Source organism: Alosa sapidissima, chromosome 23 (genome assembly GCF_018492685.1).
Source record: "Alosa sapidissima isolate fAloSap1 chromosome 23, fAloSap1.pri, whole genome shotgun sequence".
Taxonomy (NCBI): Eukaryota; Metazoa; Chordata; class Actinopteri; order Clupeiformes; family Clupeidae; genus Alosa; species Alosa sapidissima.
The window spans coordinates 9,264,776-9,284,129 of record NC_055979.1 but is presented as its reverse complement, the minus strand read 5'-3'; the positions used below and the strand labels follow the sequence as shown (position 1 = coordinate 9,284,129).

General features: G+C 42.9%; 1 protein-coding gene across 8 annotated transcripts in view; it reads left to right on the top strand.

The window, feature by feature from the left end:
* Positions 1–19,349, top strand: part of glsa (glutaminase a) — a 41,569-nt gene extending 22,220 nt beyond the window's left edge. For 6 of the 8 annotated variants that reach the window (XM_042081244.1, XM_042081242.1, XM_042081246.1 and 3 more), the window contains 13 exons: positions 60–223; positions 1,226–1,284; positions 5,139–5,171; positions 5,260–5,318; positions 5,509–5,575; positions 5,804–5,854; positions 6,422–6,598; positions 7,965–8,096; positions 8,973–9,065; positions 13,508–13,569; positions 14,297–14,373; positions 15,778–15,841; positions 17,645–19,349. In XM_042081244.1, coding sequence (XP_041937178.1) covers positions 60–223; positions 1,226–1,284; positions 5,139–5,171; positions 5,260–5,318; positions 5,509–5,575; positions 5,804–5,854; positions 6,422–6,598; positions 7,965–8,096; positions 8,973–9,065; positions 13,508–13,569; positions 14,297–14,373; positions 15,778–15,841; positions 17,645–17,792 — 1,186 coding nt within the window. In that variant the 3' untranslated portion in view covers positions 17,793–19,349. Of the gene's footprint in view, positions 1–59; positions 224–1,225; positions 1,285–1,768; positions 3,710–5,138; positions 5,172–5,259; positions 5,319–5,508; positions 5,576–5,803; positions 5,855–6,421; positions 6,599–7,964; positions 8,097–8,972; positions 9,066–13,507; positions 13,570–14,296; positions 14,374–15,777; positions 15,842–17,644 lie in introns of those variants that run through there. The other 2 variants (XM_042081250.1, XM_042081249.1) reach the window with 2 other exon arrangements.
* The last annotated feature ends 5 nt before the right edge of the window (positions 19,350–19,354 follow it).

The following is a 19,354-nucleotide window of genomic DNA, read 5'->3' as shown; positions in this document are numbered from 1 at the left end:
AGACACCCAGTGTATGTGTGTGTGTAACAATGTTTGATTTTTCACATCGTCTCTCTCAGATTTACGACGGGCGACACCAAGGTCCCGTTCTGTCTGCAGTCGTGCGTGAAGCCTCTGAAGTACGCCATCGCTGTGCATGACCACGGCACCGACTACGTGCACCGCTTCATCGGCAAGGAGCCCAGCGGCCTGCGCTTCAACAAGCTCTTCCTCAACGAGGAAGGTGAGTGCCCACACACACACTAACAAAAGCATACACACACACACACGCAGACGTAGACACACACGCACTCAAACACACACACACACACACGCGCAGACGTAGATACTACACACACACACTCATAACACACACACAAACACACACAGATGTACATGCACACACATAGTCCAGACTAGTCCAATAGCTACTCCAGACTAGTCCACTTGCTATGTCTGCATCCGTTCTCCCCTCTGGATGATCGGCCGTGCCTCAGGACTCTGATAGAGCTCTCAATCAGCAGAATTTCCGGCTGCCTGTCCTGGACAGTGGCTGAGGAGGTGTGTGTGTGTGTGTGTGTGTTGACTTTTGGCTAAAGCTTTTCTAGAGCTGCCCTGCATTCCTGTGCACTCTGGGCAGGAGCTGCTGGACTCACACATCCCAGTGGTACACACATTTTTGTTTTCCATTGAGTTAGTTCTGTGCCGTGTGTGTGTGCGCTTGTGTACGTGTGTGTGTGAGTGTGTGTGTGTGTGTGTGAGAGAGAGAGAGAGAGAGAGAGTGTGTGAGTGTTTGTGTCGTTGTTTTTTTTATCATTTTGGTGGGTCATGTTCTCCCCTTAAGCAGATTAGAGGTCGTTGCGTGTGACGTAACCTCGGTGGTGTGTGCTAGCTCTTATCTGAGCGCTAGACTCCATACTGTACAGTGCATCCCAGTACAGAGTGCAGTATAGTAAATCCACACAAGCCAAGAGTGATGTCTCATATTGATTCCAGAAATATTGGCCAAGTATAGATATTAAGTGCAGCTTTACAAAATTATTTTTTTTGTTGCTATTTTCACTGAGTCACTGTCTCCCTCCACCCCTTCTTGCCCCAACCCCCCGACAAAACTTCATTTTGTTGTCTCTGTACTTGTACTCTGCACAATGACAATAAAGTTGAATCTGATCTAATCTAATGTAATCTACCGGTAATACTGCTACAGGAAATTATATTTTCTTTCTTTCTTTTTTCTTCCTAACAGATAAACCCCACAATCCTATGGTTAATGCTGGAGCTATTGTCTGCACCTCTCTCATCAAGGTAAGTCATTTCCTCTTCCTCTTTTCCTGTGTATAAACAGCTGAACACTGTAAGGTGATGTTGTAGTGCAGATAAGGGACATACATGCATCATGCCCGGTGTAACATGAGCGTCGTTGTGACCTCCAGTCCGTATTAATTCCTGCCCTCAACCTTCCGGTCCACCTTCTGTGATTTCAGCATTACAATGAGAAGGGATGTTTAATTCATTCAGGGGTTTGCGGGTGTAGTGTGTGTGTGTGTGTGGGTGGGTGGGTGGGTGGAAGTGTGTGTGTAGGGGGGTTTACTTTAGCTCAGATTAGGGGCTTGCTGGCCTGGCGATTAAGGTTATGAATAATCATCAGGAGAGAGGGATTTATTTTAGCGTGGGCACTAGGTTGCGGCAGGTCGACATCGCCCCCCTGCTGATTGGCTGAGTGGTGCCCATGAGGGGCAGAGGCGGGTGAGTGGGTGGGTAGGGGGGGGGGGGGGCACAGGAATCTGTGCCCGCTAGTCTGCATGAGCCCTGGGGCGGAAGTACGCCATCGTAGATGCCAGCAGGTAGCGTTAGCCATGGGAGTTGATGATTCATAACATATAATTCCTGATTCGTGAAACAACACAGACTTTTCAATCTACTGTCACTCTGCGTAGACCTGCCGTTTTGAAGTCAAGAGTCTGCGTAGTGCGTAGACCTGGCCTCTGAAGTCAACTGAATTATTATGTGGCACTGCTGGTGCCACCTTTACCTGCATGTTTTCAATCCCTCTCTATAAGTTCCGGGGCTGGCAAAGCCAATTTTGATTCAGATCTGAACTGCTCTAGTTCTTCTAGTGTAGACCACACCACCAGGTCATATTCCGCTTCACATTCAGGTGTGACATTCATGACTGACAGAGATGTTCTACTTCTGTCTTAGCTGTCCTAGTGTGTTTGGTCATGTCCTGGCTTTACACAAACACACAGAGGGCCTGACATTGCATCTTTGGGACTGTAAAAGTGTTGAATGAGTTTTTGAGTACCAGTCTTTGCTTGCAGAAAATCATCCCAACTCTCACAGGTGCTCAGATGAAGTCGTAGCCAAACGAGGACACGTACGTTGTCTTGGTTAACTGTTGATGTAGCCTATATTAATATCCTCACAACAAATAACAGCATTCTCTCTTCAACTCAGTGAGACGTACCGTTGGGCATTGCGTTTCATCTGTTCCTCTGTTTCTAACAGACTAGACATTAATCTCTCGTGAAATCTATAAAAATGTTAAACATCCATTTATTAGTTGTCTAGTTATGATTTATAGCATATGATGGAAAACAAAATGGTATCCAGTGATTACTGCTTGGCCACAATATCTGGACATTATTATCTTAAAATAGCAGTTTACCAAACTGGGTTTATCCACCAAAAACAAAACAAAGTAATAATAATAATAATAAACAATTACAAGAAAGTTGTTATCTTATATGTCAAAGATGGCATCATTATTCTGTGAAATTTGATAAAGCACGTAGATCAAAGCTGGAGAGAATTAGAATTCCAAGTTCTCTGTCTCCCAGTTTTGGTTCAGGTCGTAACTCTCCGGGAGCAGCAGAGTCCTGTAAGAGTTCCCGGAATGATGAGGAAGTTCCCAGTTCCACGCACACCAGGTCCCCTTACTGTGGCCAGGCAGTGTTGTGCATTCAGCATCAAGTGAAAGTGCAGTGTGCCTGCAACCTCTCTTTCTTTTTCTCTCTATCTCTCCATCTTTTGTCTCTCCCTTCATTCGCACTCTTGCCATCACAGGGAGCAGTGTAATGCTGGGCTCGCTCTCTCTCTCTCCCCTCGCCACTCCCGGTTGAGCGGGGCACGGTGCAGGCGCCGGATTAAACGGCTGTGCAGTTTGCCGTGTTACGTTCGTAATAATGTTTTGCCACGCCACCAAATCTCACTCCTCCACTTCCCCTCCTAGAGCAGTACCAGGAAAGGCCAGAATTTTACAGAATATGAACTCTCTTAAATAATACAATGCCTTAATAATGTATCTGTCTGCTCTAAGTCAGTGATTAAATGCAGTTAAGACTTAAACGTCGACAGGAAATCAAAATTTTGCATAGCCTGCATAGCACCATATTTCTCCTCATACCCACATATACTCCTAACCACCAGGTGGCACTCTTGCATGGTTGGGCTGGGCCTATAACCCTCCCCTTCCTGTCCCCTGGCCCACATCTGGCTGTGTGATGGCTGATTGGTCTGTTGCAGTAGAGTAGTGGTAGATGTGTCTTCACAAGGCCTGCATGGGGTATGTGTGTGTGGACTGTGGACCTCAGGCTTAACCTTGGAAAATTGTATAAAATGTGCTTTTCTGTCAAGGTTCTTCCTCTGTGGTTTTATGTGTTGTGAATATATTTTTGCAGCATTAGGATCTGTGGGAAATTTTGACCTCTGCAACAGGTCAATGACGTTGGTAATTTTTTTCCTTTCAATTGTTTTTTCCCCTGCATTGAAAAAAGATTGACTGCATTAAAAAAAGATTGAAAAATAGTGGATCATAGGTGACTAGAGGATACACTTTAGTCTAAAAATCTGTAGTAGTCAAGAAAATCTGCTTTTTTGTTTTTGCACACTAATCATTCATATTGTTTCCTAATAACACACACACACTCTTAGCCCTGTTTCCTTAGATCTGAAGTTGTGCATCCTATGTAGGGTGCATCTTTTCTAAGAGACACACTTTATCACTGAAGTGTGTGCTATCACCCTAAGTATATTAGCATTGTATAACTGAAAAACTAGCACTAGCCTATATCCTGTATTTTAATCCCCAGTCAACCCAACAACTTTCACATTATCAACCACTCCCAATAAACCTACATGTCTAATGAGATTTCTTCACTATGGTGTGTAAAATAGCTCTCTCGTGTGAGCTTACTGATCTTATCAGTTTAGTGCAATACTGCCCTCTAGTATTCTGCACTAGGAAAGACATGTAATTGGCCAGACTGTAAAAGCTAAACATAACTGTATTTTAAAACTATATATATACATATATCGCATTCTGTCATAGAATGCAACTGCATGGTAGAATATTCAGTTACAGAGCATACAGTAGTTTATGGCTACTGTTAGTAGTAAGGAGGATACTACTTTTTCATGCTAGTATACTATTTTGATTAATTGCCTTGCGTATAGTACCTGCATCCTGTGCCTCATGCTTGCTGCAGTGGCACTAGTGATTGTGCTAGGAAAAACATTGGTGTACTTAAATAAAACAGTCTTCTGAAAGGAGACGGTTGGCTTAACTTCCAAACGCATTCACAAACATACTCATTGTATTTGCTTCACACCATAGCTCCTGTTTCACCATAGTTTACGATCATCTCTGCCTTACTTATTTTGCAGATGTGAGCTCTTTAATGTAGAAAAGATTTATGAATTCATGAATAATACACACGTTTTATAATTGGATACATTGGAACCTGCTCACGCACACTGCCATTTTCTGTCCTACGTTTAAACAGTTTCATTTTAAACCCCTGTATTTTGAGTCTGTGGACTTCCTTTCACCATACACCCCCCAAACTAACTACAGTCTATTTTATACAGACCGCCTGAAGCAAATGATTGAGTCATAGAATTTAATTAGTGATGTCTGTCTAATGAAATATTAATCATATCACTGCTCGGTGTTATTAACGTCTTCTTGTTCAGGATTTATGATCTTGTTTTTGTGTTCTGGCTAATGGTACGGCTAAATTGATTTCTAGCGATAGTGGTACACATTTGTAGTAATGTTAGACGTACGCTGTAAGATATACTGTGTTTATATGGTGTCTGTGTGAGTATGTGTGTGAAACTTTAATCCATACTTCTCCTCTCTCTTTTTTGTTTTCCAGTCAGGAGCAAGCAACGCAGAGAAGTTTGATTATGTAAGTGTACTCACATAAGTAATATCAGTCGATTGATGAACGCTTGTGACGGAGGTTGAGTTTAATAGTCATGGGGGTTCTTCCGCAGGTCATGAACTTCATGAATAAGCTGGCAGGAAATGAATATGTAGGCTTCAGTAATGCCACGTAAGTGCTCTCCTGATAAAGCTTTTTTCAGCAAATGTGTGTATGTGTGTTTATGCCAGGTGTTTTATGCCAGGACGTTTGTGTACATCCTCAGATTTCAGGATGGCTAGTCTGAGATGAGCCCTCACACCAAGTGAAATCCCATTTTTTTTTATTCTGACAACTTCTTTCTTTCTTTCGACCTCTACAGGTTCCAGTCGGAGCGATTGTCTGGTGACAGGAACTTTGCCATCGGCTATTACTTGAAAGAGAAAAAGGTGAAGACACCTGCACTCTCTGGCTCTGACAGCCTTCATCTCATCTCTCTCTTTCTTCTCCTCCTTTCTGTTCTCTCTCACCTACATCTGTCTATCCTTCTTTCTTCTCCTCTCCTCCTCCCTGCTCCTCTCTTCTTCTCTATATATCTTTTGGCCTTCAGCATCTTTCTCCGTACCGAGCTGCAGCTCACTGTTGAGTGGTTCCTGACTATTTTCTCTCTGCTGTAGTGTTTCCCAGAGGGGACGGACATGACCGCCATCCTGGACTTTTACTTCCAGGTGAGTCCGGGTAACTCAGGCTGCTCTCATATTCATTTAGCAGATGCTTTTTATCTAAAGCGACTTACATACAGTAGCAGCTCAGGGTTACATGTCTTGCTCAAGGGCAACGGTAGAGGCCGGGAATTGAACCCACAGCCTTTCAGGCTACTGCATGCTAGCCCAGCCCGTTAGCCACTAGCCACAATAGGCACAGTTATTATTCTATGGCAAGCACTGCTTGAGTGACACATGGCCTTGAAGTGGGTGCTCCACTGCAGTGGGCTAATTTCACTAGAAGTCTTTGTGTGTGTGTGTGTGTGTGTGTGTGTGTGTGTGTGTGTGTGTGTGTGTGTGTGTGTGTGTGTGTGTGTGTGTGTGTGTGTGTGTTAAGGTTGTGATGAAACAGATTAACATGACACACGTGTGTGTGTGGTCTCTAAATCATGTGTGTATGTGTGTGTTTTTGCCAGTCAGCTGTGTTCGATCGATGTGGTGTGTTGAGGTGTTTGATGAAATAGTTCTGCATCATTCATTTGTGTGTGTGTATCTTAATCATAATGTGTGTGTGTGTTTTGCTGTTCTCAGCTGTGCTCGATTGAGGTGACATGTGAGAGCGCCAGCGTTATGGCTGCCACGCTGGCCAATGGTGGCTTCTGTCCAATCACAGGAGAGCGTGTGCTAAACCCTGAAGCTGTGCGGAACACATTGAGTCTCATGCACTCTTGCGGCATGTACGACTTCTCTGGGCAATTCGCTTTCCACGTGAGTATCACACACACACACACACACACACACACACACCATATAACTCACCACAGCTTCATTAGTTCAAGTTCAAGTAGTTTTATTGTCACACAACTTCATTAGTATATGGACTTGGTTTCAACTGAAGCCCCCTTTTCTTCCTCCATTTAATAGTGTCTGCACACCCTCATGCTACATTTTTAGAATGTAGCACATGTTTGCTCTCCTCCGGTCGTAACCCCCATTGCACACTCTGGCTGACATGAGTAAACATTCCAAGAGGAACTGTCACTTGCCCCACACACACTGGCGCCCAAGTTCTTACTGACAAGCATTCAATGAACCATGGACAGAACTGAATTGTAATAGTCGGCACTGATGTGAAGAGTTGTAATGGAATGTCAGAACTCAGAAGCGTAGAACACCCCTCTCATGTGGGCACCGACTCAGTTCCAGTCTTAACACTGTGTTGAGATCAGATCAGATGAACGTTATTGTCTCCAAGGAGGGACGCTCATCTTGGGCATCACACTGCATGCAATGAAGACATTACATTAGAGCAACATAACAAGACACAGAGATAACAGACAAACAATTATATGTTTATGCTGTGTATACGTAATTCAAAGACAATGGTGTTGCACGCCACCTTGTGGTAATATGTAATATTATTCCACTGCTTTGTTGAATTTCCCATTGTCCTACGTAATTTAGAACGACCATTAACCGTATGTTATCTGCACACCTATGAAGTAGATCCATTTTTTTGGCCGTATCACACTTGTATATTAATTCGCCGAACTCGTTGTGAAGTTTAAATGAACTGTCACGTTGCATCCGAGCTGTAAAATGCAGACGTTCAGAACATTGCAACATTGTAGCATATGACGGAGGTGGCTTTTAGCTAGATGGATGACAGCAGGCTAAGTAAAAGCGATGTTTCAAAGCTAAAGTTCATCAGAATCTTGGGATACGCCCGCTTGACAACGGGAGAGATAGAACTAACGACTGGCCTTTGGCCGTAGCAACCATCCATTTAGAACTAGTAACGGCAGTTTATCCTGTGAGTTGGGAAATTAGTTGATATGTGTCGGAAGAAATTAGTTCTACAAACAAGACAGTTTTAGCTATTAAAACGTTTAAATTGTAACAGGAAATGAACACAACGCAAGTGGCAACAGTGGAATAAGCGGGATAATGGACTCCACGGTGGTCTGTTCACAGAAGTTAATGCACTACGAGGTTTAAACGGCCCTCCGCTTCGCGTCGGGGCCGTTTTACAACCTCGACCGTGCAATAACTTCTGTGAACAGACCACCGTGTCGTCCATTATCCCTTACGTATTGCTCTCCTCACACACGTCTCCCCTGTCGGTCTATTTCAGGTGGGCTTGCCAGCTAAATCTGGAGTGGCTGGGGGCATCCTGTTGGTGGTACCCAACGTCATGGGCATCATGTGCTGGTCTCCACCTCTGGACAAGCTTGGCAACAGCGTACGCGGCATCCAGTTCTGCACGGTACGGGCACCGTCAGTCACAGTCACGACTCACTCAGCAGCAGTAGTTTGCTGCTGATAGCTCTGCGCATGTGACACCTAGTGGCTGCTGGAGGAGTTGCAGCAGCAGAGAATGTTGGTTAATAAAGCCACAACCATTCAAGAAAAAAATGTAAAAAATGTAATTAGTTTTAACACCAACAAAACCATCTTAAATATAATATAATGTTGTAATGCCTTTTGCACTGTACGCATGGCAAACCCAAACAAATTGAAATAGATCCCTTAAGCAAGCTCCAGGCGATGTATCAGGTGAGGGCCATTAAAGAGAAATACGCTTCAGAAGCGACAGCAGGGGGGTGGCCAGCGGCCTTCTCTCCTCTGTGATTTAAAGTGTACTTTTTGCCACATTTCAGGAGTGGGCAGAAAGCACAGTAGAAATATAGAGGCTTTGCTAGGCTGTTGATTTATGAGGGGGGGGGGGGGGTAAGTGAAACCATAAAGTGTGAGATGAGATTTGCACCAGTATATTTTCTGAGCTCTCCTCTCTCTCTTCCCATATTAAACCCTCAGCAGTTTATTCCCTCAGAAGTATCAGTTTAAAGCTGTTTAATCTAAATATGCCGTCAGAGTTCTCTGATCAACTTAAAGCATATGAGGACAAATCCTGAGATCTGTTTATAAGATATTCAGTAGGGTATTCTCTCACTAGTTTGCTGCTGTTGCTTCTGCTTATGTGGAAGCATCCTTGGAGAGAGCTATGATTAGATGAAGAATATAGGAATGGTGGAACTGGCAGACAGACTGCAGAAACACACACACACACACACACACACACACACACATCATCCTGAGCGCCTCCTCTCTGAATCTGTGGTTGGTCCTTGTGCGTCCCCAGGACCTGGTGCATCTCTGCAACTTCCACAATTACGACAACCTGAGGCACTTCGCCAAGAAGCTGGACCCACGCCGGGAGGGCGGCGACCAGAGAGTGAGTTTTGGTTTTGGTTTTGCACATCTCGGGCGCCTCTGTCCTTTTAACTCATCTTCCCTGTGCCCGCTCTGAATGTCCTGTTCGTGCCAACCAAATGACTGCTATGCCCAGCGCAAGGTGTGATTTTTTTTTTTTATGTTGACGTGCTGCCATGACAACCAAGAGATGAAGGACTCGAGCATGTTCAATGTGTGAGCTCCCAGCTCAGGATGGTTTTCCTTTGGTCAGCAATGTCAAGCTTTGCATGTCTAGTTTGGACGTTAATGCCCCCTTCTGGAGGCTTATATTATTGCAGCATTAATCTTTTTACATTAAACTGCTATGTCTCTTGCTTCCCGCTCACCCCAGTGCCTTTAACACACATGACACTTTGACATAAGCTCTCACTACAGCTGATCTCTCTCCACCGGTAACCCTCTCCCAACCCACTCTGTGCCTCACATTATCACATACGCTGCCAGAGACCACCTCAAGTGCATTACTTTTGCAGGTCTACAAAGTGCATTACTTTTGCAGGTCTTCTGTCCGGCTGTCTGTATTTCTTTCTTTCTTTCATTCTTTCTTTCTTTCTTTCTTTCTTTCTTTTATCTCTCTCTTTGTTAATTTGTTTTGTTTTGCTTGGTTTCGCTTTGACACACACATGAGCATACACGCTTTTAGTGTCAGTAGATCCAGACTAACGTGTCCTCCCCCCCCTCTTCGCTGCCCAACGCACTCAACCCCTCCCCTCCTCCCCCCAGCAGCCGATCTTCACACCCATGGATTACGAGAGCCTGCAGCAGGAGCTGGCTCTGAAAGAGTCCGTGTGGCGGAGGGTGTCTCCGCACGAGGCCGAGTGCCCCCGCTCCAGCACCGTCGTGTTCCGCATGGACGAGGCCGCCAGCAGCGGCGTTGCCACATCGGGTGCCAGCGGCGCACAGGCACCCGCACGCGAGACCAGAAGCGCCATCTAGAGGAGATGAGGCGTAGCGGACCTCCCTCCCCTTCCCCTTTCGACCCCTCCTTCTCCCTCTTCCCCCCTCGACTCAAGTCAACGCCACCCGCGCGCAACACCAGGAGCGCCATCTAGAGGAGAGAAATGAAGGTGGCTTAGCTGACGTTCCTCCCCTCTCCCATCTCAATCCCTCCCATCCCTCTCCCCCTGGAGCGGAGCACCATCTAGTGGAGAGAAGTGAGGATGGATTATGGATTACCCCCCCCCCCCCCCCCAACACTCAATGTGTGACACTAGGAGTGCCATCTAGTGGAGAGGAGTAGAAAAGTGGCACTCAGTGGCACTCTCCCTGAACTCAATGGTGCCTCAGAGGCCCTCACTGTGCTCATGTCTGTGTATCTGTTAACAGTATTTATTTACAAAGACAAATAGAGGAGTAACTGACCGATCCCCAGCCTGCCCATCAAACGCAAAAGGTCGGACAAGCGGCCGCCTTCAGCCTTCTAGCTAGCATAGTTTGCTAATCTCTGTTAATGTCCAAGTGATATTACATGGCACTGGATGGCCAGCTATTGGGAGACAAAGGGACATATTTTGCCCAGAAACCATTCATTGTGCTGTGGATGGTTATATTAAAGAATTCCGGTGTGATTTTGACCTAAACTGTGTTAAAACATGAACGTATGTCTCATAGCTCACCTCGGCTTGAAAATAATTCAGTGGAAATGCATGGATTCAGTTGCTTCCAGTAGCAGCAACTGGAATCCATGCAATTCCACAGAATTATTTTTGGAATCTGATCCCTTATCATACCTGTTCGTTCGTACTCGTCGCTCGACTTATCGTGACTAAATTCAAGATGGCGTTGAACGGTAAAATTCCTTAAGGTACTGTGTGTATAAATTGTCTTGTAAATAAACTACCAGTGCTTTTTCAAAGTTCTCAATGTCTCGTTTTAAATGTCAAGGCCCTCGGAAGTCTACCAATGAAGTATGGAGCTACTTTGAGCCTCGTAAATGGTGTAAAACAGTGATTTATTTGCATGGCTAGGCCGATGCCCGAGGCACCGCAACGAAACACTGTTGGTAGCATTGGCTAACTAGCGCCAGATTTCTCAGTGCAGGGGACAAGCCGAGGTGAGCTATGAGACATACGTTCACACTCGGTATCATGTTTCAACACACTTTAGGTCAATATCACACCGGAATTCTCCTTTAAGCTTAGACTAGAGGTAAGAGAGAGGTCACAAATCAACAGACAAAAGGGAGAAGCCTCATCTCTTGGTCATCATGCTAGCACCACAGATAGCATGCTTGGGCCTTGGGATCGGTCAATTGAGGAGTTATTGTGCGTGTGTGTGTGTGTGAGTGAGATCAGAGAGGTGTGGACACGATCTGTACCTTGAGGCCTTACCAGCATCTGATGACTGTTGAGTTTACTGCTTCCTGTTAGTCATCACCAGGGAATTTTAATTGAGCTGGTGCTGATATAAATGACTTTAATAAAAGGGTATTTTCATTTGAAATCACACCCAGGAAACTGATTACAATCAGGACTAGAAGTTCTCGCATACTGTGGCTGATGCCAGGCTGTTTAAGATTTGAAGATAAGTGCTGATACATAACAGCTTTTAATGTTACTTATCGACAGAGCTTCAGGCACAGAAGCTTCCCTTGCTTGAAGGCTTGTTAGAAATACTGGATATAACTAGATTTAGATTCAGCCTGTTTCACTTCTCCCTGGCTAGAGTAACTCACAGAAGGCAGAAGTGGTGAATCTCATGAAAAAATTGCATAGGATCCACACTTTTGTTGTTTTAGTGAAACATCACAATATTGCCATCAGTAGCACAACACAGAATGTCTTAACGCTGTACTGTATGTGAAATATAATGAGCCATATATATATATAATATAATATACAGTATATATATCTATGATGAGTGTTCTGCTAGGCTCACGACAAGTGTACCAAATCGGTTTAGAAGAGAGAATATAGTACTGATTCCTCCATACTTGAAGCTTCAGTTCTCCCTGCAGCTGAGACGAGGCAAGTGGCACGAACACCAAAGGCGGTGCCAAGAACCTTACCAGTGAGCCTACAAACCTGCGCTTTATGTATCTATATGTCTCAGTGTACATTGTTATCAACAGCAGTCCAGAGCTTTAGGTTAATCAGTGACTGTAGCAGCACCCGTACCAATACTCCTTCTTTTTTATTCACATTGTCACTTTGTTCTGAATTTGTAATGTAACTTAATGTTATTTCAAGATCATTGCCTGTTGGGTCTTTCGAAATCATGGAAAGGAACTTCAAATAGTGAAAGAGAGTGCTTTGCCAAAGTAGAGAATTGTTAGTAGCAAGGTGTGTGCTTGGGTGGAGACGGATGCCCAGGTAGCAGTTCATGTTTGTTTGTTTGCTTGTTTGTTTGTTGTTGTTTTTTTTGTCGATGTTTTTAATTTGTGAATTATGAATAATAATTGACTGTATTTCTGAACTGGCTGAAGTCCTGTTCAGTGAAATATATCTAAATTATTATGGATGATGTTAAATGTTAAAGTTGGGAAATTATTTGAAACATTGGCTGAAAGGCAGGGAATGAATGAATGATTGATTGAATAAGAAAACTACTCTAAGTAAAAGTGTTGTTGACTGCGTTGTTCATTATCCAACATTAGTTTGAAACATGTTTATTGTATTTTTTGTCATCAAAAGGGCAATGTAGAAATGTGAAATTAGCCTTCGTCAGCTTCACTGAATTTCATTCCTGCAGTTTTTCTGTCAACACAGCATCAGGAGTGTGTAACCATGGATTACGGATTCATCTTGTGAAAATCATGTTTGTTTGTTTGTTTCTTTGTTTTTGTTTTGATCATGTCTCGTAATTAGTTATGTTCTGGTAATAAACTCTGTCTAACTCCACTTTCCCTCCTGGTGGTACGAGTAGTGTGCTTTTCTTATTTCCTCTACACCGGAGTGCACATGTGCATGATTACTATGGTGTATACTGTATGTAGGTTTTTAAATCAGCATTATATTTTATATAATCATATTTTCATTTAATTATAACATAATTTAAATAAAAATGCATATGTTAGTAGTAGTTGATATGCAGGTGTTGTGGAATGTGATTGCTTTGCATGAGATTTCTAAGTAACAAGAAAAAAATCTGTTTTTCCATATAATCCCTCTAACCATTTTTTTTTTTCTGTCTGTTTTGAGTCAGCAGCAGTGCTGTTGGTTGTGTGTGATTTATGTGACCATGTCAGCTTCCTGACTTACATCTGACCAGCAATGCTTCCCGCCAGTCTTCTGTCATGGCATGTTATGTTGCCTAGAAGCTAATGCCTTTGATAACACCTTTCTTCCAGGTGCAGTACGACGACACAGGAGGCCAGTGCCCTTCCATTGTCTGTTCTTCCCCCTCAGTAATCAGACCCCACCTCTGTCAACCATGTTTATGGGCTTGTACGTAGCATAAACTGTTGCCTCTGTTCTCTCGCAGGTGAAGTCCGTCATCAACCTACTCTTTGCCGCCTACACCGGGGATGTGTCTGCTCTGAGGAGGTGAGCCAGGCCTTGTTTCATAGTGTCTGTTTACTCGTGCACAGCTAGCGGAGCCACACAGCTTCGTGTTAGAGCGTTTACCTTATAACACTATACCACACACCGTAGTGTTATAGAACGCCACATCGTATGGTTAGCCCAAAGCCCAAATTTTATTTTAAAAACCTTTCATTTTATTAAATTCACTGTAAAAACGATGAATATATGACATATTCAAATGCAGATTACAGTATGTTTTTTTAATCTCACGACACGTTAGTGTTAGCCCAAAGTCCAAAATATACTTACATTTTTTTTTTTTATTATTATTAAATTTGCCATACAAAAAATTACTATATGACATTCAAATACAGATATTTTACAATATGTTTTCTCCATAGTTTAAAAGCATGAGGCCTCTGACCTCTAATGTTGTCAAGGGTGGGTTTTGTAAAGGGTGGGTTGTGTAAAGGGTGGGTTGTGTAAATACAAGAGGTGTTGTAAAGAATGCTGTAAAGGACGTTATGGCGGTGGATTGTGCCTAGAGTCCTCAGCAGTGGGTTTTAATGAGGGTTTGAGTGTTTGGATAAAAGGCACTCCTCTCATTTGGTTTCTTCTTCTCTCTGTCTCTTTCTCTCTTTCTATTTTTTTCTCTGTCTATCTGTTCCCTTTCCCTCTGTCTCTCTCTTCTTTCTATCGATTTCTCTGTCTATCTGTCTCCCCCCCCCCCCCCCCCTCTCTATCTCAGGTTTGCGCTCTCATCCATGGACATGGAGCAGAGAGACTATGATTCCAGGACCGCACTTCATGTAGCTGCAGCTGAAGGTACTGACCCTTTTCTGATTTACCTTTATTTTATCAGATCATAATATACAGGTGGGTCTCAAAATAGAGTAACCCCCACCCCCCTAATTTAGTTCAAAAAGTGGATCTTTCATATATTCTAGATTCATTAGATATAAAGTGAAATATTTCAAGCCATTTTTTGGTGTAATCTTGATGATTACGGCTTACAGGTCATGAAAACCAAAAATGAATATCTCAAAATATTAGAATAAAGAGGTTATAATACAGAAATGTCGACCTTTTGAAAAGAAATGAACTAATCTGACTAATTTTACTAATCTAAAATAGTTCATTGTTCACCTGTACTCTATCCGTGACCTCAATTAATTTGTAATTAATTTGTAAATGATTTCAAGGACATGTAAGAGCTTGATTTTGCAGCAGTGATAAGTCATCCATTCTGTTGGAATCATAGTCCTAGTATCTATACAGTCCAGAAATGTTGCATTATAAAAAATAGTGTGAATCCTTTATTTTGCTTCACAAACTTCGCTTGATTTGTGGGGACGACGAGTGGACCGGGGTGTATTTGATATGTTCCAAACAGTAGTGGGGGTTTTGGGAGAGACTGAGGCAGGGCCCTTTCTCTCGCAGCTGGTGTGCGATCACCTTGTTACTTTCGTTACTTCCCATCCTCCAAAGATCCACGGCAAACCAGTGAGTGGGTCCGCAAAACATTTGTCAATATCCCGAATAGTCCTAACTTGTCAGCGCAGGAGGAAGAGCAGTTGATCGAAATTGCAAATGACGGCGGTCTTAAGAGTGTGTATAAGGAAACCTCTCTGGCGGGTTTTTGGATCAAGACCAAAGCAGAATATCCCGAGATAGCCGTAAAATCGCTGAAAACGTTTCCCACCACGTATCTATGCGAGGCCGGGTTTTCGGCAATGACTGCAACTAAGACCAAATTGCGCAATCGACTGGACATTTCAAACACATTGAGGGTCACTGTCTTCCATCTCCCCCAGATGGAACCTTCTTGTTGCAGGGAAATATATATATATATATTCGTAATGCACGTTTAGTTCCCATGTTTTGTTCCCACACAGATGTAGCTTCAAGTTGTTCAATATTCATAGTTCATATTGTTCAATTTTCACTTCTTCAAGTTCACGTTTTTCACATGTTTAAGAGATCGTTACCTTCACTGTTCATACATAACTGGAGCTAGTTCTTTTCAAGTAATGCATGCACAACACATATGGAACATGGAACCCCCGAACCCCCCCGCCGGTCCGTGAAAAAAAAAATAGGAATCAAACCGGTCCATGGTACATAAAATGTTGGGGACCCCTGCTGTAATCCATTATTGATTTCCACTGTCTTGTGCTTGTGTGTGTGTGTGTGTGTGTGTGTGTGTGTGTGTGTGTGTTTTAATCACAGGACATGCTGAAGTGGTCAGGTTTTTGCTCGAGGCCTGCAAAGTGAATCCTGTGCCCAAAGACAGGTGAGACTCCACAAAGCTAACACTTACACTCAAAGCTAACACTTACACTCAAAGCTAACACTTACACTCAAAACCTAACACTTACACTCAAAGCTAATCTTAACATTCAAACCTGACCCTAACATTCAAACCTAACCCTAACACTCAAACCTAGCCCTAACACTCAAAGCTAATCGTAACAGTCAAAGCTAACACTAACACTCCAAGCCAACCGTAACACTCAAAGCCAACCCTAACCCTCAAATGTAACCCTTATAGGGAAAGTGGAATAAAGCATTATCTCCAATATTCCAATATGTGGTTTAATGTTCTGCGTTTCTCACTAGTGGTTCACTTTGACACTAAAAGTATTATTCTATGTATGAAGTATGATGACTCTGTATGATATCTGTACTGTCCCTGTGTATATCTGTGTGTGACTATGTATTTAGAGATAAGCGGAAATATTATGACTGCAGTGTTTCACTGTTCTGCATGGCAGCGTCAGTAAAGTAGCTATCTGCTCCGGATTGCCAGGTAGCCACTAATCAGTCTGATTCAGTGTAGTCCATGTGAGATGAGATGACCAACGCCATCTCCCGTCACACTCAGCCAACCCTAACACTCTTAGCTAACCCTAACACTCAAAGATACACTAATACTCAAATGTAACCCTTATACTCAAATTAACCCTAACATTCAAACCCTAGAACTCAGAGCTAACACTCAAAGTCAGTTTCTTCACTCAAAGCTAACCCTGAAACTTAGACCTAACACTTACACTCAACGCTAACCCTTACACTCAAAGCTAACCCTAATCCTCAAAGCTAACCCATATACTGAAGGCTAACCCATAAACTAACCTTAAACTCAAATATAGCCTTAACACTGAAAGCTAACTCTTAGATTCAAAGTAACACTCAAAGTAACCCTAACACTCAAATATAACCCTAACACTCAAAGAGTAGAATAGACTTTATTGTTATGTCAGACATAATTGTATGAAAAAAGTAACCCTAATACTCAAAGCTAATCCTAACGCTCAAATCTAACATTACTCTAAGCTAACCCTAACATTCAAAGTAACCCTTACACTGAAATACCTGGCCCACGCTTGACATGGGAAAAATGGCAATTCATCCTTTGTGGGCAAGCAAAACATCTAGTCAACTTTGAGTCAAAATTGCCTTCAAACTGTAAAGAGGTAAAATCCATAGGGTCCACCCAGAGTCATAGAAAGAAAGAGTTGCGACACTCTTTGATGTCGCCGCCACGCAATCAAAAGTTCCAAAAAAACTTTGCTGAATGGCAATATCGCAGGAGGGTGGGATGTAGTTCTGGATGTCGGATGGCGTTATCAATTGAATCATTGACTATTGACCGAGTGATTTTCAGTTCCAAAACTCATAATCTGGAAACTGGCCTTTTCCACGGTCTCTTATGGGAGTGTCACCACTTTGTTTTCTCTGACGCTCTGGGTCCACCTATTGAGGGATTTGCCCAAATACAATCCTGCTTGCTTTTGTTTATGTAAAGCACATTGAATGACCTCTGTGTATGAAATGCGCTATATAAATAAACTTGACTTGACTTGACTTGACAATCCAAGGCACAGCTGAACGGGTAACCTAATGTAAAAGATCTAGATAAAGCTTTAGATAAAAACAGCCATACAGTATGCATGCATATGCAGCAGTATAACTCTTACATACGAACAGTAACAGATGGTCTACCTTTAGATAAAAACAGTCATGTTATGCACTGTACGTAGATGTAGTATTGGCTTGGCCTGATCACCTGTCTCGCCTTCCCTCCAATCCACAGGTGGGGCAACACGCCCATGGACGAAGCTGTGCACTTTGGTCACCATGACGTCGTAACGATTCTGCAGGAATACTGTACCCAGTATAGTCCTCCGGAGCCCACGGCAGACAAGGAGACAGCCGAGAAGAACCTGGACGGGTTGCTGTAGAAACACTTGCCCATAACCCTCTGCCACCCCAAGCCCAACCCCCTGACTATTTAAGGCGTTTGTGTTTGTATCTGAGTGTGTGTGTGTGTGTGTGTGTGTGTGTGTGTGTGTGTGTGCGTTTGTCTGTGCGAGTGTCTGCATGAGAGTGCAGCTCAAGGGGGTATTCCAAGTACGTTTAGTGATAAACCTGGGTAACTTAACTCAGAGTAAGTGGTAAACCTCCTACAACAAGGGTATGGTATTGTTTTGTTAGGAGAATGAAGCTATACAGCTCTTCTATTAGGAGGTTTACCACCTACTCTGTGTTAACTAACCCTTGTCACTAAACCTCGTACTTGGAATACTCCCCTGGTCATCTCACTGGTAGTGTAGCAGTGGATGGTTCGTCATTGAACGTTGAAACTTTGTACAAGTTACTGTATTTTTAAGACGAAGAAGAAGAAGAAGACGAAGAAGAAGAAAAAACTAAATATTTTATAGCTGTGTTTGTTTACCTGTTCATGGTGTGGTTGTGATATTTTCTCGCTTGGCATTTTTTGTTTGTTTTTGGTTTGTTTATTTGTTTGTTTGTATTTGCTTTGTTTAGTACTGCACACTCCCTAATTCCCAGATAGTGGAGGATTGTGGGACAGATCTTGCACTAGGCCAGCGCTGGTTAATGGTCAGTTCCCTTGTCATTTCCTATCTATGTCGTAGTGTTCTCTCATTGTGACCACTGTTTGGAACATTGACTCCACACAAAGCGTACGTACTCACTTTCCTCTCTGTAATAGTGAAAACATATTTAAGGTATATAAATATATGTGTATAAATATATGAAGATATAAATTTGTATATTAATGTACTGTTAAGATGTCACAAAAAAAAATCTACTTTAGCGCCCTCTAGAATCCTTCTAGAGCCGCAGTGAGAGGATCTAATATAAACAGATTTAATGTGAAGTAAGCGAGTCTTTGGGCAGCTTGTGTTTCGTAGTTAGTGTACAGTACAGGAGGAGCTACTCTGCTGAAGGAGCCGCCTATGTTTCACCAGTCTAAACTCTGAGGGGAAGTTATCGTTCGGCTTATCTATTAGCTTAATATCGGTCCAAGTAGATAGATAGTAATATCGCAACTCTCTTGCCTTTCTTTTTTTTTCAGCATCCAAACTACAAAATGAAAGTGATTGTTTGAAGATATTTGCACTTTGTCGTTGTTGTTGTTGTTTATTAAGGTGGATGTGTGTAAGTGTAAGGGGCAGTGAAAGCAAAGAATGTGTGTCCCCTTTGCCAGAGGCTGAATGGTTGCAAAATCTCATGCTGACTAAATATGTCAGTGGCCACCAGAGGAAAACAAAAACACTAAATTGCACATCCTTTGCACCACACTGCTTTGAGTAAGAGGCCGTGGCTATAAAGGCCTTATTGAATGCGAAGCTCAAGTTGTAATTTATTTACCAACAGCCGTTACAGTTTCAGAGGAACTATTTAGAAGCCATGCGTTAAAACAATTGGGTGTGATTTCCTATGATTTAGTTGGAGTAGAAAGCAGTTACGGAGACGCATAAAGAATGTTGGAAGAAAA